General features: G+C 36.2%; 2 protein-coding genes across 2 annotated transcripts in view; one reads left to right on the forward strand and one right to left on the reverse strand.

Moving 5' to 3' along the window:
- The window catches only part of LOC113045144 (guanylate-binding protein 1-like), a 48,868-nt gene extending 28,775 nt beyond the window's left edge, over positions 1–20,093 (forward strand). The window contains exons 4-13 of the mRNA XM_026205335.1: positions 9,346–9,448; positions 9,588–9,715; positions 10,041–10,150; positions 10,261–10,454; positions 12,738–12,980; positions 13,422–13,699; positions 14,223–14,435; positions 14,631–14,733; positions 15,605–15,798; positions 17,895–20,093. Of these exons, the coding sequence (XP_026061120.1) occupies positions 9,346–9,448; positions 9,588–9,715; positions 10,041–10,150; positions 10,261–10,454; positions 12,738–12,980; positions 13,422–13,699; positions 14,223–14,435; positions 14,631–14,733; positions 15,605–15,798; positions 17,895–18,116 (1,788 nt within the window). The 3' untranslated portion in view covers positions 18,117–20,093. The remainder of the gene's footprint in view (positions 1–9,345; positions 9,449–9,587; positions 9,716–10,040; positions 10,151–10,260; positions 10,455–12,737; positions 12,981–13,421; positions 13,700–14,222; positions 14,436–14,630; positions 14,734–15,604; positions 15,799–17,894) is intronic.
- On the reverse strand, positions 791–6,799 carry LOC113045148 (guanylate-binding protein 2-like). Its single transcript, XM_026205342.1, has 10 exons — positions 6,595–6,799; positions 6,351–6,478; positions 6,150–6,259; positions 5,862–6,067; positions 5,283–5,525; positions 5,035–5,183; positions 4,549–4,680; positions 3,500–3,712; positions 3,291–3,393; positions 791–1,201 (listed from the first exon to the last, which is right to left on the reverse strand). Exons 1-10 carry the CDS (start codon positions 6,782–6,784, stop codon positions 813–815), a joined length of 1,863 nt encoding a protein of 620 aa, XP_026061127.1. The 5' UTR covers positions 6,785–6,799; the 3' UTR covers positions 791–812.
- Positions 20,094–23,389: the final 3,296 nt, after the last annotated feature.

Raw genomic sequence — 23,389 nt, forward strand, 5'->3', positions numbered from 1 at the left:
TGGTCCACCTGAGAGATCGGTGGCAGTTATGCACTTATAAGTCTGTGATCTGCCATAAAGCAAGAAGACACTTTGTGCTTCTGCTATACTGAAATCACTCTCAGGAGAGTTCTAACAGTTCAGACATTGCGATTTACTGACTAATGAATCACATCTGGCTATCAATTTCTTTAATTATTACTGAACTTTAGGTTTTAAATTAAATATTTGCTGTTGATAACTGCAAAAAGGTTAAAGGCATCATAAAGAATTGTAAAGGTATTTCCATAGAACTTGGTCTTCATCACCGCTATTTTCTGTTTCAACATGAATTACATGAAAACATGAATTAAAATGTATTTTAATATATTTTTGTGTGTGCCATAATGTCCTGAGATTATAATGAAGCAGCAGTTTAATTTAAACAAATTTTATTTTTAATTTGTTCTGATTGCAAACAGTTTTACTATATGCATAAATATACAACATTTTAAAAATCCTGAACATTCACAAGTGCATCTTAACACTCCAGTCATTTTAGTGACCTAAACAATCTGCTATATTTTGCATGCAGAAGATTATCTAATGAGAGCTGACTTCTTGGGATTGCATGATCAGCCAATGATATTAAACATTACCTCAGTTACCCCGCATTTACACACATACTTTTGATTATGGAATAAATATAGCACTGTAAAAGCTGTAGTATCATTCTTTCTTGCACAATAATGAATTTGGACACTACTCATAAACAATCAAAATATCACCCAGACCTATACTCCTTTTATGAATGCAAGAATCTCAAAAATGCATTACTTTAATGTGACGAGTGTCTATGGTTTGCTGTTCTTTCCTGTGAACTCAAGCATTAGAGGTAGGAGTTTTTCCATATTTCTGATAAGTACCATCAACACATCCATAAAACTGCTAGAACCTTTTTCTTCCTTCTCTTTTTTTAGATTGTTTATCTCTTCCTCAAGGAAATCAGCTTTCTCTTTAAAGCCTTTCATTAGCAGTTCTTTCATCTCCTTCAGTTTGCTCTCCATAGCTCTGTCCAGCTCCTGCTGCTGCTGCTCCATCTCAGATTTAAACTTCCCATGCATCTGCTGTATCCTGGCTGCATGCTGTTTTCTCTCTTCCTGCAACATTCGCTCTCTCACTATTATTTTCTCCTCTTCTTCTTTACCCCTCTGTTCCAGCAGAGCACTCGCCTCTTTCTCCTCTGACCATTTAATTGAGGCATAGAGAGAAAAAACAAAGTAATGAGATTCTGTGATTATTTGCAGCACCATGCTATGGCATTCAGTAGTGCAACACATTTGCTTGTTTGGTATTGCTTATATAAAAATGTTTCTCATATAACTCCATATTTAAAAGACAAACAGTTGAGAACCTTGGTGAGCAAGTTAGTTACAGTTAATATATTATTGTCATGGTCTGCCAAGTACAGAGTGGATCTATTTGCCCCAATTTCTTTATAGGAACAAAAGGAATATGGCCAACAACACCACAAATGCAAACTGAAAACTGGTATGTGTATAGACAAAGACTGGCAAAACTGAACTGAAAACGTTCAGGGAAGGAAGTTAAGGAACTAATCAAGGGACACACTGATCTTAGTTTCTGTTAACCAAGGTGGCCGAATGTTTAAAGTCAATAGACTGACATGAAATGATGATAAGATGATAAGACCGAGGTCATTGTTTTCAGCCCAAGTGAAAGGTCCCAGTTCACATGTCCACACTTGGGAGGTCTATCTCCCTTTAAATCTACAGAAGTGCGGAACTTAGGTGTTCTTGTTGACCAGTCTTTAAAGTTTGATAAACACATCTCATCTGTAGTCAGTTCTGGTTTCTACCAACTTCGCTTACTATCTAAAATCAAAGGCTTTCTCACTCCAATAACTCTGGAAATGGCGGTTCATGCCTTCATCACGTGTCGACTGGATTATTGCAACTCACTATATTGCGGTATATCAGATTCTCAAATCTCCCGTCTTCAGTTAGTCCAAAATGCGGCAGCCAGACTCATCCATAATTGTCGCAAATATGACCATATCTCTCCCATCCTCAGATCTTTACATTGGTTACCAGTCCGGCAGAGAATAGATTTCAAAATTCTTCTCTTTGTCTTCAAATCTTTACACAACCTAGCACCAGTTTATCTCTCTGAACTTATTCATCCGTACATTCCGTCCAGAAGTCTCAGATCCCACGACCAGGCGCTGCTGGTAGTCCCTCGTGTCAGACTTAAGCGTAGAGGGGAGCGTGCTTTTGCGGTGGCAGGGCCTTGTCTGTGGAACACCATGCCTCTAGAGATCAGAACTGCTCCCAACCTCCCTGTTTTTAATTCTCTGGTCAAAACATATCTATTCTCGTTAGCATATTGATTTCTTATCTTAGACTGTTCTTATTTTTTTTATTTTTATTTATTTATTTATTTATTTATTATTTTTTATTTTTTTCTACATTTGCTTCTTGATTTTATAATTAATCTTAGCTTAGTTGTTCTCTATGTGTGTTTTTCTGCTTTTATTCTTATACGCTTGTTCTGTAAAGCACTTTGGTCTGTCTTGTGTGGCTGTTTAAATGTGCTATATAAATAAATGAACTTGAACTTGAACTTGATGAAAGACACTGCATTTGTATGGTTATTGCTGACTAAAATGTGGATATCTAAGGAAAGACATATTATACATTGTATTACTTTTGTACTTTATTATTTGCAATTATTTAACTGGTCCTGTAAATTAGAATACATTTTATTTTATATACTTATGTTTTCATATTTATAAGCACATAACCCCATGCATACCTTTCTTCTAACCATTTCTAAATATACTGTTGTTATACACATAATGCACGCAAATATAACATATATTGAATCCAAATATTTATTATTGAAGGCAATGGGCTTGGGCTTACCAGCCATGTTAAAATGCTAGAAGACTTTTACTGTCTGCAGTGGTTCCCAATCGTGGTTCTGGAGAACCCCCAACACTGCACGCTTTTGGTTACTCCCTTATCTGACACACTCATTTGAGGTCTTGGAGTCTTCAGTAATGAGCTGACAAACTGAATCAGGTTTGTTTGAATAGGGAGACATCTAAAATGTGCATTATTGGGGGTTCTCCAGAACCAGAACTGGGAACCAATGCCCTACTGTATAGTGATAGATTTCTCTTGGATATGTGGCAGTATCAAATGCCTTGGAAGGTAAAACAGGTTAGATTAAGTACCAAAATGCTCCTGGATTAAACGACTAAAGGAACTGAGAAATATATATTAGGCTGATTGTTCATAAAAGTTTACCTTGAATCTTTCTGTCATTTTCGGAGAGTTTTGTATCAATGCAGAGGATACTTTTTGATTCAGGTCCCCGGTCCTTCATAAACTCATTCAACATGGCCTCAGCCTGCACAAAAACATATTATTAATACACATTTATAGGAACACTTATACCCATGTACTCTATATTCACACAGCTGAAAGTCTCAAAAACACACAAAAAATGTCCTCACCGATACACCTTTGTTGGGTTCTCTGCGGTACTGTTCAACGATGGCGTCTCTGTCTCTGCAGTAGAGTTCATATCCTCCAGACTGACTATACTCTCCATCCTGCAGCCGTTTGTTCATGTCAGAGAACAGATTCTTCAGCAGATCTCTGCATTTTCTCTCTGATGCCATCTCATTCTCTTGCAGTAGGCCTACAAAGCATTTACTTACAGCTTCCTAAAATATATAAAAAAAACACACACATTCAATGTCCTGAATGTTTGGGTAAACTGTTATTTCGCTACTTGATGGACATACAGTAGAAATTAATTTGGTCACAAAACATTAATACAATGAATCAATCTCCAAACCCAACATATACTCTTCAGTATGGTTATGTTCAGGTGTGGGAGTGGGATAGGGTTAGGTTTTTTGGGGATAGCTATCTCAAGTTAACTTGGGACATTAGTGGAGACATATAATTTTCCTTCAAGAAAACATTGTACAACACCCCTTCCTATACTGTTACATTAAAGGTTATATATATTACATTGTTCATTATCTGGCTCAGCTCAGTGTTCATGTTCAGTTCTCTCTTCACAGCAGTTGAGTCAGTGTACTGTTTGAGTAAATGAATTACTCCGGGATATTAGAACTAGGGTTAGAATTAACCCTTTAAGATAAAAAGTTGTTCCTGTTCAGTCTGTTAATAAATATCATATTCTTGATATTAAGCTGTTTCCACGAGTCCTTTATTCTCGTAATATTTTGACTTTATTCTCTAAATATTAAGACTTAAATTTCATAATCCTTCTCCCCCTCTAGCTTTATTAAAATAAATGCACCACTGTTTTCCTGCACATACAAGAGGCCACAAATATATTAAGATATAAACACAAAATGTCAGATTATTGGCCAATAAAATAACAATTATTAATAATGGCAGATTAATTTAATAAAAAATATATATTATTATATTATTAATAATTATATTATTATAATTATTATATTTTATTATTATTACGACTGCATGCTAATATCAGTTGGTTAGTGACTTAATATTTAAAACTTACCATCAGTTTTATTAGGTATTCTCCTTTTTCATCTTTAAAGGAGCCTTTAATGAATTCAGAGATGGCCAGATTGCTGAACTTCTGGTGCTCTGAGGTAATGTCAATCACACTTATTGGAAACATATTCTTCACCTGTGAAACAGAAATGTGCATGCAGTTTGCCAATGAAAGGCTGCCAAAACTGTGGTACCTAAACTAAAACTGTTCACCAAGTTGAACATCTTTATTTGACTCAAGTGAAAAACACATACTTTTGACTAACCTGCTACTGAATACTATCATGAACTAAATACGTTTCAAAATATTGATAAGTGTCTATAAAGCTGTCTATGATAAAAAAGAAACCTGAGATTTCATTAGTTATACCTCTAAAGTGTATTTGTATAAATGGAAGAAAAAAAAACTGAGAAAGGTTAAAGAAGCTTCAGTAAGTGCAATTTTATGTGTATGAGAGTCACAGTATTTAAGTGAGGTTCTATGTCTTACCTCTTCTATCCCACTCTGATATACTTTTATTGCTTTTTGAACAGCTGCCTCATTCTCTAAAATTGCAAGAGTAGCAACTGCATTGTCCAGACAGGGCACTTCACCATTGCTTATTGTGTCCACATAAATCTGCACCAGACGCCGGAGCACTGATAAAATGCACAAACACAGATAAATAAATGTACCTGTTTTACAGTCTTTTGGACTTTAATATCTACGATGGACTGTTTAATTGGTAAAACACTCACATTTGCCAGTAATCCTGTGTCCTCCTTTCAGAGTTTTCACAGGACTCTTATTAAAGACATGGTCACAGAAACGACCTGTGACCTCCAGAAAATCTGGTACAAGTTCCTGTTCTTTTAAGTTTTCTAAGTGTATTATGTTTTCAATCGAGGCGGGAGATGGGAATACAAAACAGTTCCGGGATGGGAAATAGTTTCGGATGCATTGACGAGGCAGGTTGTAGTCACTGATTTTCTTATTCACACCTAAATGAGTTTAACAAGAAAACATATTATTACCAAAATGCACTAAGTCAACATTTAGAAAATAGTGTTTAGAAAATAATATTTTCATTCTACAAGTCACAATTTGTTTACCTTCAAATGCTGCTTGATGAATATTTCACATTAGCTGAATTAACTGAACTTAAATCAATAGTCAGACCTATCTGTCACACATGATGACTAATATAATTTTAGCCAGGGTTTTTCTGCTTTTTTTATTATTTGAAATGCATAGATTATTTCCAAGTCTTTGCATTTACAATGCTGGGGAGGGGGGCAATCAATAGACCTTAATTATAGTAATTATTTCTTAAATACCTTTCTTCAGATCGAGGGCAAACTCAAGGTACTCATCTTCTGTCATTTTTTTTCCATCAGCTTCCAACTTCAATGTGAAATCCCTCAGTACCCAGATGAATGATGGGAAAAAACGCACAAAATGACAATCATCTCCTTCAGCTGCTCCATCTGGTATAGATAATGGTGACCTGATGTTGATCTGCTCACTGAGCTCAGTAACGTAGCTAGAGCACATTGAGAAATAACAGCATCTTGCATAGTCTGTATAAATGAAAGAGGGTTACATGTGACAGAAAAAAAGGATACTGCAGATTCTCCAATGCAGTGTTATCAATAGTGCCGCGGCTGTTGTACACCAATGTGCTGCTGAGCAGAACAGCCAGACAGAAGATCCAGCTGTCATTCTTAGAGTCTCCCTGAAACACACAGTGTCTTCAAATCAAATCATCCACAAATTAATACATATTTAGAAGAATAATAAGTCTACAGCTTTATCCTTGTCCTCACTTTGTCCACATCACCAAGTCCCTCTGTATCCAGCAGCACTAGAGTGTGTCCTTCTTTTTTAGGGTGAGGGACACACCACATCCAGATGCCTTTGGTCTTTGATTCAACAGCACTGCCAAGAGCAAAGCCTGAGACAAGCAAATTATATTTATATAACAACCCATTTTCATGCAACTGTTGTAAGAACTGACTTAATTATGATTGTATATTGTTAATGGAAAGGTAGCCGTCCAAAACAAATCACCTGACTGTTGTCCTGCCAGGCGGTTCATGAGGTAAGACTTCCCTGTGCGGTAGAGTCCCACCACAGACACCACCACCACCGGCTCCTTGATCCTGCTCAGGAACTCAAGGGCATGCTTACAGACGCTGAGTGATCCGTTCACATTCTCCACCAAACATATGGGTGAAGACATTAGTCCGGCATTAGACATGCTGTCTCACTTTAGCTCATTCTGTATGTTCAAGGACAAAATATTTGAAGATGAACAGATTTCTTAAGGGTTTGACACAATGGTGAGTAATGATGACAGAATTTCCATTTGAGCTGTGAGACGTCCTGTGCGTTTTGTTTCAAAATCAAACAATACTTGTAAAAAGAAAACCTTTCATTCAAAAAATTTACAAAATTCTTTCATTGAAGTAAAACAATTGAAAGTGTGAGAAAACTCATACCATGAAATAAATGTTTTTCTCCAACACATACATGCACAATTATTGGCACCCTTAGAAATTCTTATGAGTATAATATCTATCATATTTACATTTTAGCACATAAGGTTGCTGTTTCATAAAAGATGCTGAGAAAAGTGGGGATTAAAGTCCAAAACATGACTTAAAATAACCTAACAAATCGTGACTAAAGCGGTTGCATAAATTTGTTTTTAAGTTCACTCAAGCTCCCTTATTCGATCCAGGTTCAATCAGGATCATATCAGGAGTCAGGATAATTTGATGTGCACGCTTACTCTTAAGCAGCTCTTAAAGGGGTCATATGATGCGATTTAAACATTTCCTTTCTCTTTGGAGTGTTACAAACTCTTGGTGCATAAAGAAGATATGTAAAGTTGCAAAGACTAAAGTCTAAAGATACTTAAAAAAAAAAAAAACATTTTAAAAAGAGCCACAAAAACTATGGAAAACTATTAAAGAACAGAAAAAATATTCTAAATAAATACATAGCTTTCACACGCTCCTTGGATGCTCTCATTTCCCAAGTTGTGCTTCCTTCACTCTAAGGCTAATACATTTCATGATCTGGGTCATTGTTTAATACAAAACCACACATAATGTTTCTACTGTATCTCTGTCAATCACTCTGATATTTAGTTAAAAGTTAGTCTTTAATCAGATCTGTGAATTACTGTATGCTCATGCTTTATAAAGTATAGAAACAATGTAGTTTGTAAAGTACAGTAGGCCTACTGTGCAAAAGTCTAAGGCACATTAGTATTTTCACCCCAAAAAAGGGTTTTAAGCAAGTTATTTATATCTTTTGTTGTAGTGTGTCAGTAGGAAATATCAGTTTACTGTTTACTTAAATGTTTATTTCTAAACATTCATTTTGCCATTAATTTTAATAATAATCAAGTGAGATTTTTGAATGCACAAGCAGTCTGACAACAGCTGGTGCTCCACATAGAGATCAGATCTCAATATCATCGTATCTGTCTGTTATTACGTGAAGAAACAGATGAAACCGAGACAGACACATTTCTAAAAACATAAACATTTGAAATATATCAAGGGGAATGAACCCTTGAGTGGGATATGTTCCTAAGGTGCCCTCTATCACACCACAACCTGTAGTGTTGCAGGCTTTCTGTCCTCCTGGTTTTCCTGCTTCTAAGCAGACTATTAGTCATTGGATAGTTGAGACAAGCGCAGGCAGGGGTGGTACTCGAAGCTGAAGCCAGCTGCGCGGCTCGTGCCTTTATAGCTTCCTGGTCGCTTACGTCACCCCGCCCGTGACGTCATGCTCTTCTATAAAACAGATTAGATATGATATTCAGAGTCGCTCACACTAAACGCGTTCCCCAAAGCGTTTCGACGCAGCTCGAGTTCCTGAAGAGGAAGTTGTTGGTCCCTATTCGCGCTAAACACACACACACACACACACACAATAATGAGTCATCATGTCGAAAGACTTTAAATCACTCTCACCAGCACAATGCAAATGATTGTCTCTTTCACCAGGAGACAATGGATGAGTTTTCCGGGTTTGGAATGCAGAATAACTCTTTTTACAGGGTTGAGCTTTTAAAGGAAGGCTATATGGAAGAGCATAGCAAATATTATTTTTGTTTTCCAAACTACCCCTAAGGCAAAAAAAATCTACTATTGCATTTCCACGACTTTCAAAAATCGTAAACATACGGAAATAGAACAGGGCAGTCAAAAGAGAGAAAGATGTTGTAGTAAAGACTATTGTAAGTGTTTTTAAGCCACATACAAGAAAAGAAAGTCGCTTACGTTGATCAACCTTAAAAGATATGTTTTAGTTACTAGAAGATCTTACCGATGTTGTTTCCCACGCCTGTAGTTTTCAGGTAAGTTATTGTTTGAGATGACGTTTGAGATCACTGAGTTACCGGTTTACTATCCAATAACAAGAATACTTGCACTTTCGTGACAGCATTACTCGCACACCCATATTTAGTAGGCATACCATTTTAGAGAACAAACCTGTTAGACAGGAAGAGCCTGAGAGAGTTTATTAATATATATTTTTCAACCACGACAACAAATTCAGGCATTCATCTGCTTTTGAGGTAATTAACATTCAGAATTAAGTTTTATTATTGTTGTATAAGTATAAAATCATCAGAATGACTTTGTTTATTCAAAAATATTACTTTGTTTATTATTTCATTCATGTAACTTTTTGCGTCATGTTTTTTGAGTGATGGCGTGTGGCGGGTTTACGTCCGCTCCGGTTTGTTTTATTGAAAACGATGAAAATGGGAAGCTGCGTGTGAGAAAAGAGGCCATAGACATTCTGGATGGGATCAAGGAGCCGGTGGTGGTGGTGTCTGTGGTGGGACTCTACCGTACTGGGAAATCTTACCTCATGAACCGCCTGGCAGGACAACAGACAGGTTTTGCTTAAAGAAATGGCTTAAAATCTTCCTCACATGCTGTCAGGCTACTAAAATGATATGCAAAAAAAAATATTTAAAATAATTTTTCTTGTCATCTTGGGCATCTTAATTTGTTTTTTTATTTTGTCTGTCTCAGGCTTTGCTCTGGGCAGCACTATTGAATCAAAAACCAAAGGTATCTGGATGTGGTGTGTTCCTCACCCTAATAAAAAAGGACACACTCTAGTGCTGCTGGACACAGAGGGACTTGGGGATGTAAAGAAGGTAAGAGCACAGAATCCACAGTGTTTTCGTAGCAATATTAACTCTATAGCAACAGGATCTTTCAACTTTCATCGCCTGATCTGTGCATTCAGTTTTCATTATCTATTCAACCTGCCATGGATATGTTATTTAAACTTCGCTCACAGGGCCACAACACTACTCTCAAATGATGCTCAAACATTGTTTAGTATAAAAAAACTGTTTTAAACTAAATAAATGCAGTATGGTCTATTGCTGGTAAAGGTAAATTTACTGTAAAAAAAAAAAAGAAAAAAACTAAAATAGACAGCTGCTTATTGTAGCTGACAGTCTTTTACCATTTCAGGGAGATGAGAAACATGACACATGGATATTCTGTCTGGCTGTTCTTCTCAGCAGCACTCTAGTGTACAACAGCTTAGGGGTCATTGATAACATGGCACTGGAAAAGCTGCAGTATCCTTCTCACACTATAAACAAACAAAACATGCACATACAAATGCAATAGATTGAAAACACTCTCTCGTAGCAGCAATATAACTCTTCCTGAACTGCGCTGAATGTAGCTATGTTACAGAACTGACGGAGAACATTCGTGTGAAGGCAGAAGAGAGTCAAGATGAGAATGAGTCAGCAGATTTCATGAGTGTTTTTCCATCTTTTGTCTGGGCTGTTCGTGACTTCACTCTGCAACTGAAAAAGGAGGATAAACCAATAACATCAGACGATTATCTGGAGGGTGCATTGGAATTAAAAAATGGTGAATAACAGAGTTGACACTAAACGCATACAGTACATATTTACTTTCAGAGTGCATGGACATCTAAATTTTATGTAGAAATTTAGATAATGTGGAAATACACAAATTACAAGTCCTTTTAGACACTTAAGTTTTGAACACGTTTCAGCCATCCATCCGACCCAGTTTGTAGTATTTTCATTCCATCTTAGTCCAAGATATGGTGTAGTGTCATTTTACTTGGCTGCTTACAACACTAAAAAGAAAATTGTTTACACAAGATAACATTTAAATCTATTATGGTCTGATCAAAGAGTGATTGCAGCAACATTAAATTTCTCTGCCTAACATAAAAAAATGAACAAACATTAAAAGTGCAATAGAATGCAGGGTAGCACTTTATTTTACAGTCCTGTTCCTCATGTACATACTGTGTACTTATTATAGTAATTACAATAAATATGTAATAACTAGGTACTAACCCTGAACCTACCCCTAACCCTAACCCTACCCCATGTAGTTACCTTGTATTACCAGAACTTTCTTAGATAAATACACTGTAAGTACACTATAAGTACATGTTAGTACACGTACTGTAAAATAAAGTGCTACCGAATGCAGAAATCACTTTTATAAGGGGTTTGAATACAATTGGTGTCACCAGCTATGTATTGTATCCGGAAATAACGCCTCTCTCTCTCTCTCTCTCTCTCTCTCTCTCTCTCTATACAGTATATAAATAAATCAATTCAAATAATTTTATTCGTTAGCAGATGCTTTTATCCAAAGCGACTTACAGTGCATTCAGGCTAACATTTTTTTTTACCTGACATAATATATAAATATATAAAGTATATTATTATGTAAAGTATAATATTATACACTTAATATAATATGATATTGTATTGTACTATAGTTATTATATCCAAGTTGTCTGTCTGAAGCGCAGCATTAGGTTAACATTTCAATAAAAGACTGTGTACTACAATTATGAGCCATTCTATAAGGTGACATTTTTAGCACTTGACAAACGGATAGGGACTCCTAAGTGGCACTTAAAGCACAGCTTACGTGCGACTGTGTTAAATGCATTTTTGGGAAACACACGTGAAACAATAAGGAACGATTGCAAGATGACTCGTAGAAAACGTTCTTAAGCACTAAGATCAATCGTTATCTGCACTGTAAACCCTGATAAGTTCACAGAACTCAAAAAATATTTTGTAACAGATTACACAAAAACATTTAAGTGATGTTTTTAAATGTTTTAAGTTTACATAAACTTAAAAAAATTAATTCCAGTTGCCTTAAATTATCTCAGAGTTATCTTAAACAATTATATTTCTGAACTTATAATTAGGGAGTCATTCACTCATAATTTTATCTATTTTTCAACTCCTATAATGTGGGAAATACACTCAAAATTAGGCTTTTGCTGTCCATCCTCAGTATAACCACAGGCTCTACTCTTCACCACAACGGTAACACTACAAATCCAACATAACATAAACCTTTGTAAAATCTAATATAACACAACATTTATGTATTAACTTATGTCCCTCTATGTTAATCTTGTGTAAAAACACACAAAATAACACTTAATTTCTATATTTATTTTCCTTGTTTTCTGATGCAAAGCATGCTGGGAACTAGAAAACACAATCATTTTAAGTTCACCTCACTACAACAAATTTTTGAGTTAACAGAACTTATTTAAATTAAGTCCAATGAACTTTCGTTATTATTTGAGTGCAATTAACTAATTTCATTTGATTAATTTCACTGTTCGGTTTTACAGTGTGGAAACCTGGCCCTGATTTGACAAGAACATCGCCAATTAAACGATTGAGCTGTTTTGTTGTTGGATGTAGTAATGAGCATTCTTCATTTATTCCCGACATTCTGAGCCGCTAAAGATGCAGAGGATTAACGTTACTTACGTTTTTGAAGGGAATAAACCAATCTGCCTAAATGCGTTTGTTCACGTGATTCATTGTGATCAAGCTTCATCTACAGAAGTTAGTTAGAAGTTTTTTTATGCATCTTTTTCATGAATCTGTCCTAATATGTACCAATTAGCAAGTTTCACGGCTGAAGTTTACAGTCTGCTTGTCACCCCACGGAAGAGAGGGGTGGGTGAGCAGAGCTCACTAGCATTTAAAGCAACATGGACTAAAACAGTTAACTGAAAACAGAGCTGTTTTTGACAGGGTAAAAATGTTGTTTTTACACAACCATTGAGAAATTTTAACCATAGTGGATATCATATGATATCATTGATGATTAATAATTATCTTATTTTAGGTAGCTCACCTCAGACTGTGCAGTATAACCTGCCACGCCGCTGTCTGCGGAATTTCTTTGCGGAGAGGAAGTGCTTTGTCTTCCCTCGACCTGCTAGTACACAAAACATGTGGAAAATGGAGGAGTTGACTGAGAAAGAACTGGACTCAAAGTTCCTTGAGCAGGCAAACACCTTCTGTCATTACATCTACAACAATTCAGAGACAAAAACTGTCAGTGGCAGTCGTACAATTACTGGAACAGGTTTGTGTCTTTACAGAATTACTTGTAAAAAAAATGCATAAAAACATTGTTATAAAACTTTGATTAGCATAATTTCTATCGCTCTGTAGAAATCTGAGCATTTTCTACTGTGTGATTCATAGCTTCTCTAAATGATTAATTGTGCCAAAAAGAAAACCCAATTTTTTATCTTACCATCCTTTATTCAGCTAAACAGCATGTCCAAAGTACCCTTCCCATTGGTTGAAATAGACATATGCGTTCAAAGATTGTAATTAACTGATGTTTAGAGTTTATGGCTGTTACAAAGACAAGTATGATTACTCAGGACACTAAAATTAGTCTGGTATTTGGGACATTTTATGTGTTATTTTAAAAAGTCACTTATTACACCATTAAGCAGAGCAATGAAATGCGAAAGAAATAATAGATGTCTGACTTAACTATTGTGTTTCCTAACAGCTCTGGGTAATCTTGCTGAGGTTTATGTTGAGGCGATCCGCAGCGGGAAGATTCCGTGTCTGGAGAACGCAGTGGTGTCTCTGGCTAAGATCCAGAATGTCCGTGCAGTGGAGGAGGCCCTGCAGCTCTACATGACAGAGATGTTCAACTCAGTTCAGCTTCCAATGTGCCCAGAAGAGCTGTCCAACATCCACACAGATGCAGAGAAGGCGGCCATTGAAGTTTTCATCACTGTGTCCTTCAATGACAATGGCCAGATCTACCAAAAAGAGCTCATGGTACCTGCTGAAACACACATCAAAGTAACTAAGATAGACAGACAGACAGAAAAAGAGACAGTCAGGCAACAGAAGACACACCATGTCTTAGGAACATGGCAAAAGAAGCCTATAGTCTTGCATAATAAGAGGTAGCTACCGTATTTTGTAGACTAAAAGTCGCACCTGGTATAAGTCGCATCAATACGTAAGTCGCATTGGACTATAAGTTGCATTTATTTAGAACCAAGAAACAAGAGAAAACATTACCATCTACAGCCACGAGAGGGCGCTCTATTTTTTTCAGTGTAGGCTACAGGACCACTGAGCAGCATAGAGCGCCCTCTCGTGGCTGTAGACGGAAATGTTTTCTCTTGGTTCATTTCTCTCGGTTCATGTCAATTAATTTTGATAAATAAGTCGCATCTGACTATAAGTCGGAGGACCAACCAAACTATGAATGCAGATCATTCTGATCAAAACTGGAAATGCACATATTTAAAACAATTTTTTACAAATTCTCTTATTGCTTCTTGCATTTTAGGGAAAGATTAATGATGAATATCAACAGATGTGCCAGCAGAATTATGATGCATCTCGCATGCAGTGTGAGGAAGTTCTGCATGATGTGTTTGATGCATTGGAAAAAGGAATTTCTGACGGATCATACCTGAAGCCTGGAGGATCCCAAAAGTACATAGACATGTTCAGACAGCTGGCAGAAGAGTACAGAGCAAGAACAGGCTCACAAATAATGGTACAAAACACTAATATCACAATCACAAATAATGGTACAAAACACAAATAAACAACAAACAGATTTGGAATGACAAAAGGATAAGTAAATGTATTAAGTTTTTGTTTTTTGTAACAAATCCTAATTTAAAACTGTAATTGTGCAAACAGACATTTTGAATGATGCTTTGAATATAATATATGTTTTTATCTACAGAGTGAAGAAGTGTTGAGCAAGTTTTTGAAGACAAAAGAAAATATTGGAAAAATGATTCTACAAGCTGATCAATCTCTCAGTGCAGCAGAACAGGAGAAAGAGGGTACAAATCAAATGAGCTGTACACTTCTCTATCATGCTATCAATTAAGGCTGATTGACAGAATTATATGATACACAAGACGATACACACACATATATATATATATATATATATATATAAATATATATATATATATATATATATATATATATATATATATATATATATATATATATATATACTCATAAATTTCTATTCTAAATATCTGTTAAGCTTTCATACTGCATATTGCTGGGTGTGCATGCACAAGTAAACTGCAAGACTAAATGTATGTGAACACATGCAGCCATTAAGCTTTCTTAAATATAGGGAATTATGGGGAGTTAAGGGGAGTTAAGGGAGTTAAGGGAGTTAAGGGGAAGTCGTGGCCTAATGGTTAGAGAGTTGGACTCGCAATCGAAGGGTTGTGAGTTCGAGTCTCAGGCCGGCAGGAATTGTAGGTGGGGGGAGTGCATGTACAGTGCTCTCTCCACCTTCAATACCATGACTGAGGTGCCCTTGAGCAAGGCACTGAACCCTCAACTGCTCCCTGGCTGCTGCAGCATAAATGACTGCCCACTGCTCCGGATGTCTGTTTGTTCACTGCTGTGTGTGTGCACTTTGGATAGGTTAAAAGCAGAGCACGAATTCTGAGTATGGGTCACCATACTTGGCCATATGTCACATTACTTTATTTTTAGTCGATTTTTCTAATGAATGTGTTTAGCTGTTTCAGCTATATCCACTGACAAGCAGATAAATTCAAGCATGCAGCCATGTAGTTAAGATATTTTTAGTAGAAATGGATGTAAAAGGATGGCAGTGACAATCCACACAGCAAGAGTGATGTGTTCAGTAAAACACAGTTAAAAGTTTTCTTTGTCCCTTTGCAGGGGAGAAGATGAAGACAGAGATTCTAAAGCAGCAGAAAAAAAGCCTAAAGAAACAGAACTGGTTACAGGAGCAGATGTTTAAAGACATGCAGAGAACCCATGATGAGCATGTGATTCAGATCACTCATCAGATGGAAAGAGAGCAGGACAGAATGAGAAGAGACAATAAACGAGTCCTTGAAGCCAAACTGAGAGTAAGAACTGTTTTAAATGGATTTATATAACCCAAAATAGGTTGTAAATTTTCAATCAGACACATAATAACTAGACTAGAGGCATCAGCAATAATCAAAAGGTGAACATTTATTAATAAGTGTAACAATATACAAACTGTATAATCACGAGAAGAAGGAGGCGGGAACCGGCGGACATTTAAATACAATATAATAACCAGGCCTGGTCCTCTCTTGTCCTTCACTGTCGCTCCTCTTTTATATCCTTCCGATCTCCTCCATGGGACTCGAGACTGGTGAGTGGTGCAGGTATCGCTCATTTCCAATCACTCCACCGGCCTTGCTCTGTTCCCACGGCTCTCAGCCCTGTCCCACTCGTCACAATAGGCAATTCTCTAACTCAGCATTTTTTACAATGAATACATTACTCCTTTTTTTTTTTTACTTTTATGAATGTTAGCCTTAAGGTTATATATAAACTAGTGTGCTCCAAAACAAAGTTCACATTTACAAGATATAAACATTTAAAACTTATAGTGCTTTTAGTAAACATCATCAGTTTAACATGCTAAGAATGCTAACCTAACATATAAGTATATAAACCATAAATGTTTAAGAATCACTTAGGCTACCTCTAGGCGATTCATGTTCAGGTAGATCTTAAACTGCACGCTCATGGCAGAAAATTATTAATTTGCCAAAATGCTTGGTTTGACTTTTCGGAGATCATCTACTCTTCCCTATGGACTACCTCTGACCTACTTTCTCAACGATATTAATTTCTGCAATGTTGAATTTGATGTTCCGAATTTCCTCTTCATCTTGAAAACTTGAAGCTGGATTTTTAAAAGCTGGATATTTACAATCTAAGATTTCAGAACAAAACATGTGTTGTTTGAAAATACATATCTATAAAACTCTGCCATAAAAATATGCAGTTCTGTTACATTTCAAATGTTTAATATTCAAGTAAAAAAAAAATTAATTCAGAACTATGTTAAATGCCACATAATAGTTTTGTTAAATGACATTTGTCAACATTTGAAATTTATAAGAAGAGAAACTAAAGTAGAAGCCAGCAAGAAGAATAACAATACTAGATGGTGTTTCTCCTCATGGTTTTAGAGGAGCAGCTGGCGTGTAAGACACAAAAAAGGTGGCATCAAAAGTGGCAAAAAGGCAAGGAAAAAAACCTAAAAGCCATGACTAAAAGCATAATTTGATGGTGTCCTGAGTATTTAAACTGGGCTTTTGGACACATCCCAAATGTTGTCTTGACCAATTAGATATTGTCTTTGGTTGGGGTGTTGCGATGTTTCTCCTCCTAAATCGACATAAATCACGTTATCTTATCAGTCACATGGTCCGAATTTTCCCGCTCTCGCAGAGAATAATTTTGGACATGATTTCTATAACAAGAATATGATACATTTGACAAAGTATTGTTTGATAGAAGCAGTTAAAGCATGACTTTCAAACTCATACATACCCAACATGAATATAATCCTATAAACTAATAAATTGTTATTCAAAATACATACACAATAAGTGATTAGCACATGATATGAAGTCAAATGTGTGGGTTACATACATAATATGGAGTTATGCATAGAAATGATTAGTTGCTCATAAGTCCTTTTATTTAGTCATTTAGGTGCATATATACATGGAAAGGCAGTTTCTGTGCAATTCTGTGGACGTAAAGGACATGTTCTGTGAAGACCAGAGAGGTTAAAAGGTCTCCTAAGGAATTTCAGTGTGGTTCTTGTCCTCTAGGTGGCGGGAAGTCAATCCAAAGAGCTTGTGATCATGATTACTATCATGGATTTACATGTGATGGTCATGCTGTGCTTCTCTTTGACCATCATCTTGGTTATTTGCCCCAGATTTGACAATCTCCTTCCTGAGTTGTTCTTTGGTGTACATGTTGCAAGCTGTTCTGTGAGAGAGTTGGTTGATTAGGCTTGCTTCAGAGCTGGCACTAGGATAAGATTTACAAAGATTTACCTGTTGTCTTGGGCGTTTCTGTGAAATTCGGCTTCTCGTGTTTCAACCATGTTCTTGATCCAATCTTAAATAGCCTATTTTTGTTCTGATACTCTACATGTATGTTACAGGAAAATCAAGCTCTTCTAAATATGGGCTTCCAGAGGGAGGCTGCCCGGATGCAGAGTGAGATTAACAGACTGAAAGCAGACATGGATAAAGAGAAATCATCACAACACTCCAAATTCGGCCAGGTTTTGAATTGTATCGGCATTGCAACAACAGCCCTTGCACCAGGCTTCACCCCTAAACTGATTGGTGTTGGTATTTCCATGGCATCAAATTTTGTTTGAATACAAGCTTATTCACACACACCTAAACCTATATAACAGCTTGAATCAGAATTACAGCAGTTTGTCATTCCTTTAGTCAGTGAATTAGTCAAATCAGTTCATAGGCATTGCTTACTCACAAGATGCCAATTATTTTGAAAGACCAGTATATTAACCTCTAAGCAAGAACCAACATTTGTCATGAACAAAGCTGTTACCAAGTTATTCAGGACATGGGCCCTTTGTAACTTTAAACAATTAATGCAATGTATGTAATGTTAGATTTTGTTGTATATTTTTGTTATATTTTATTTGTTTTCTATGTGAATACTACCGATAGACCTACAGTATATATCAACCAGGCTGAAGAACTGGCTGAATATCATTGTCAACTGATAACTGTGTACAGCTTACCGATTAACATTATTAAAAGCTCTCTGTAATGTTAGTGCCAAAATCTATCAACAGCACTTTCATCAGATAATAAAGACGTTTTTTTTTACTTTTAAGTGAATTTTGTGAATCTCAGCACAATATTTAGTTTTGAGTTTTTAGCCTAGGCATATTATTGAAGGAAGATAATAATACGTTTTAATTTAAATGGGTCATATGATGCAATTTCAAGTTTTCCTTTTTTTGTGCATAGATAAGATCCCTAAAGATGCAAAGACTAAAATCTCAAACCCAAAGAGATCTTCTTTATAAAGTTTAAGACCTGTCCACGTCCTCCTAAAACGCCTTGTTTAAACATGCCCCCACATGTCTATGTCAATGTGTGGGAAGATTTGCATAACACTGCCCAAATATTCATGCAAAGAAATAAGGCCGATTCTCACTGTTGTATTGTTGCTGCAGATAAAATGAGTTCTGATGACAGAACCATTGAATTATGTGATTCTTAAATAATTTTTAATTATTGTAAAGGACTGTAAAAAAAATATTTTTTACTTTCAGTGCAATGCACTGCAATTCTTTGAACTGAGACAAAGCATAGTCCTTCTAATAAAAACCTAGGGCTACTGTACATGTGTATTTCTCCCTCTTTCACCCCCAATCAAGACAGAGACCTCCCCGCTGTTTGTTTCAGTAAGATTTGAGTAAGTTTGCTCGGTGCACACACACACACACACACACACACACACACACAACAAAACAAAAAAACAAAAGCTTAGCGAACAATAGTGTGGTAAGTTGTGTTTAAAGGTTTATCTAACAGTGACTGCAGTTTTCTGTGAAATATAATAAATGTGTCTTGATTCAGGCTGATTGTGACTTGTAAAGCATATTATGAACATGCCAATGTAAAAATTTAAACCTGTATTTATTTCTCAGATAAGATCTTGCTGCGTATATTGTGCAGGCATTTGTACATTTCTTACTCCTTATCTATGCTGAAGACATCACTGCCTGGTGATGTTGTAGGTTCATTTTATCCTTGAACATTCCTTACCTCCTAGCCCATGCCCATGACTTATACATGCCAATGTATCCTTGGTAGTGAGTATATATTCCTTTAACAAACAATAAACCTCTGAAGAAGCTTAAACAGGGTACACAATGTTTTCTTCCTGCGGTTTTGCATTATACTATTACTGATTAATGAGGCTGAGTACTGTATATTATACACTATACATTAACAACTTCTCAGTTACATTGGGGGGGAAAAAGCAGAATTAATTTTGCAGAATGACTGTGAAGTTTTGGTAAAACAGTCTCTTCAAGTGATGTTCACCACATAACTTATTTTACACACACACGAAAAAAAAACAGTATGCAATTTATGAGAACACCTATGGAAAAAGTAGCCGTCTGGTTTGGCCTGTACATTTATGATGTCACTACTTGGCAAAATTTGCAGTGTACATGTGTTTCTTTCACCCTAAATCCTTTCCCTTGTTTTTAGTAAATAGATAAATGGACACAAGAAAATCATTTCATCAGTTTCTAAGGCTGAAGTTTGGAGTCAAATTGACTCAAAAATGGGAAAAGGAATAAAAGAAGTTTGTGACGACAGAAGCTTTGAAATGTTTGAACCTATATGTTAAATAAAGATATTTGAACTGATGCATTTAATGATTCTTTAATTTATGTAATGCTTAAATCCTAAAAAAAAGTATGAAAGAATAGGAAATAAAGGTCTACAAAATACTGTCTTACTAAGCTGAGTCATCTTAAAGGTGCTGTAGGGAACTTTTGTAAAAAACTATTTTTTACATATTTATTAAACCTGTCATTATGTCCTGACAGTAGAATATGAGACAGATAATTTGTGAAAAAATCAAGCTCCTCTGGCTCCTCCCAGTGGTCCTATTGCCATTTGCAGAAACTCCATCGCTCCCGTTAAGAAATCAACCAATCACAGCTGCGGTCCGTAACTTTGTTTGTGTTCAAAATGTAGAAAAATTTATATAATAAGCGAGTACACCATGAATCCATTTTCCAAACCGTGTTTTTGGCTTGTCCTGAATCACTAGGGTGCACCTATAATAAGTGTTTATATTCGGACTATTTTAGATTGCTTCGGGGGTACCGCGGCGGAGTAACCCAGTACCTTTGTGATTCTTCATAGACTAAAAACAGAGAGAAGTAGTTCCGACTACGATGTTCTTCCGCAAGACGCAAGCAGTTCTGTTAATCAGAGATGTATAGTAACGAAGTAGAACTACTTCACTACTGTACTTAAGTACTAAAAGGCGGTATCTGTACTTTACTGGAGTATTATTTTTTTCTCCTACTTCCACTTTTACTTCGGTACATATTTTTTACATATAGTTTAATACTTTTACTCCGATATTTTTTTTTATGTGCTGCATCTTTACTCTTTACAATTATAATAATGTTACGAATCATTCCATTACAAACCACTGCCAGAACTGTAGATGGCAGATAAAGCTGGCACATCATTGAGCGAAACAAGCGATTAAGAAGACTGCGCGTGACTTGACTCGTGAACGAGTCATTATCTGGCTCGGCTCGGTGTTCATCTTCAGTTCTCTCTTCACAGCAGTTCAGTCAGTGTACTGTTTGAGTCAATGAATTACTGCGGGATATTGTTTTTTTTAACTCAGAGGGAGTGTCAGCCACATTAAACAAGTTAACAGCTTAATTCATCTGTGGATTAATGCGTATTGGAGACTCAAACTGTTTAAAACGATTCAATTCGATTTGGTGGACTGTTTCAAAAAGATCCGGTTACATCGAATGATTCGTTCGCGAACCAGATATCACAAACTGCTTTGTTTTTAACTGTCTTACAACAGACACGGAAGAGAAGACAATGCTGAATAAAGTCGTAGTTTTTGCTATTTTTGGACCAAAATGTATTTTCTATGCTTCAAAAAATTCTAAATGACCCTCTGATGTCTTACCGGTTTGAAACAACATGAGGGTAAGTTATTAATGACATCATTTTGCAAATTGGGCTAACTAACCCTTGTAACCATTTTTTGTTTACAAGAAGTTACAGTCAAAGGAATTGTGATTTGTCCTTTAGGTTAATCATTTGAAATAGTAAAAACAATATGTTCAAACTTTTGACTACTTTCTTTAATAGCAACATAACACAATACTTCTACTTTTACTTTCAGTACTTGAGTAGTAAATTTCAAAATAGACTACTTGCAATACTTAAGTACAAAAAATGTTGAATACTTTAGTACTTCTACTTAAGTGTGGTGCTTAAAGAGCACTTCAACTTCTACTCAAGTCACTTTTTTGATAGAGCACTTGTACTTTTACTAAAGTATGGTTCTCTAGTACTTTATACATCTCTGCTGTTAATTAACCGCTAGAGCGTCAAAAGTTCCCTAACCGCAGCTTTAATTCATGCAGAGTGTTATACAATATAGATTGTTTAAAAGCAACTTTACAGGAAATTTAAGGGAGGCAAACAAAACTAAATTCTGTAAAGCAGCTCTAAAAAAGACAATAGAAAACATTCAATTATTCAGTTAAAGTCAGTTCATTGTTGATTCAGTTTGGTTCAATAACAGTAGATTTAATCAATATCTTAAATCAATATATAAAGCAGAGAACCGTGATGTCATCAACCAGCTCAGTTCAGTTCTCATCCAATAGTCCATGTGTCCGAAATCAAATACTTGCCTACTATATAGTGTGCAAAAAATAAAACAAACAACAAAAAAATATAATTGTAATGGGAGACAAGTACATTTACATTCATTTATTTAGCTTTTAATTGAGGCATACAACAAGCGATTCATAATAAAGAGACAAACACAGGAAGTTCTAGTAATAAAGTTTCAGGCATTGGTCAGAATATTAGGGAAAGAGAAAGCAAAGTTGTGAGGTTTTTTTTAAGATTAAGTCAAGTTGTAATAAAAGAGGTATGTTTTCAGCTATTGCTTGAAAATTCAGCATTCTGAGTAGAGGTGGGAAGATCATTCAACCAGACAGGAATGATAAAAGAGAATGTTCAGGAAAGTGATTTTCTGCCCCTCTGTGTCATTTGTAGATCTCAAGACTTCTGGAGTGGATGAAGATTCTCAAAAGTAAGTGGAAGTAGGAGGGTGCTAAAGCTGTAGCTGTTCTATGAGTAAGCATCACTGACTACGTTTACATGCAGCCAATAACCCGTTCAAAACCGGGATATTAGCAATAACCCGGTCGCGCACGGCCATGTAAACACCGGCAAAAACCCGGATATGCTCATATCTCGGTTTTTAAATACCGGGATATTATACCTGTGGTACCCCTTTTCTAACCCGAATATTTGGTCTTGTAAACGCGTTTCAGCATATCCCCATCAAAATGTGTGTTCTGCGCATGTTCTATTCGCAAGGAAGCTTGGTCTTTTGAGTCTTTGGATACAGGAAGAAGAATCGGAAATGACGCATATTGCGTATTACGTCCAGACGCTAACCGTGCGTCGCTGTTTACATCGGGATATTGGCGACTGATTACACATTCCATGTATACAGGAGTAACTCTCTCTCTAGTCACGCATGTAAACGGGTTATCCCGAATGTTTCAGAAACCCAAATAGTGACCTTAACCCGACCATAACCCGAATTTTAACAGCATGTAAACGTAGTCAATGTATTGAACTTAATATGAGCTGCAACTGGTAGCCAATGCAGGGAGATAAAGAGAGGCGTGACATGGGCCCTTTTGGGCTCAATGAAGACCAGATGTGCCTCTGCCTTCTGAATCATTTGTTGAGGTTTGTGCATGATGGAAAACCAGCCAGAAGAGTATTTCAGCAGTCCAGCCTAGAAATGACAGGGGTCTGGACATGTCCTTTATGCTCCGTAAGGAAGGGCCTGATAGTATAT

This window comes from Carassius auratus, chromosome 27 (genome assembly GCF_003368295.1).
Source record: "Carassius auratus strain Wakin chromosome 27, ASM336829v1, whole genome shotgun sequence".
In the NCBI taxonomy this organism is placed as follows: domain Eukaryota; kingdom Metazoa; phylum Chordata; class Actinopteri; order Cypriniformes; family Cyprinidae; genus Carassius; species Carassius auratus.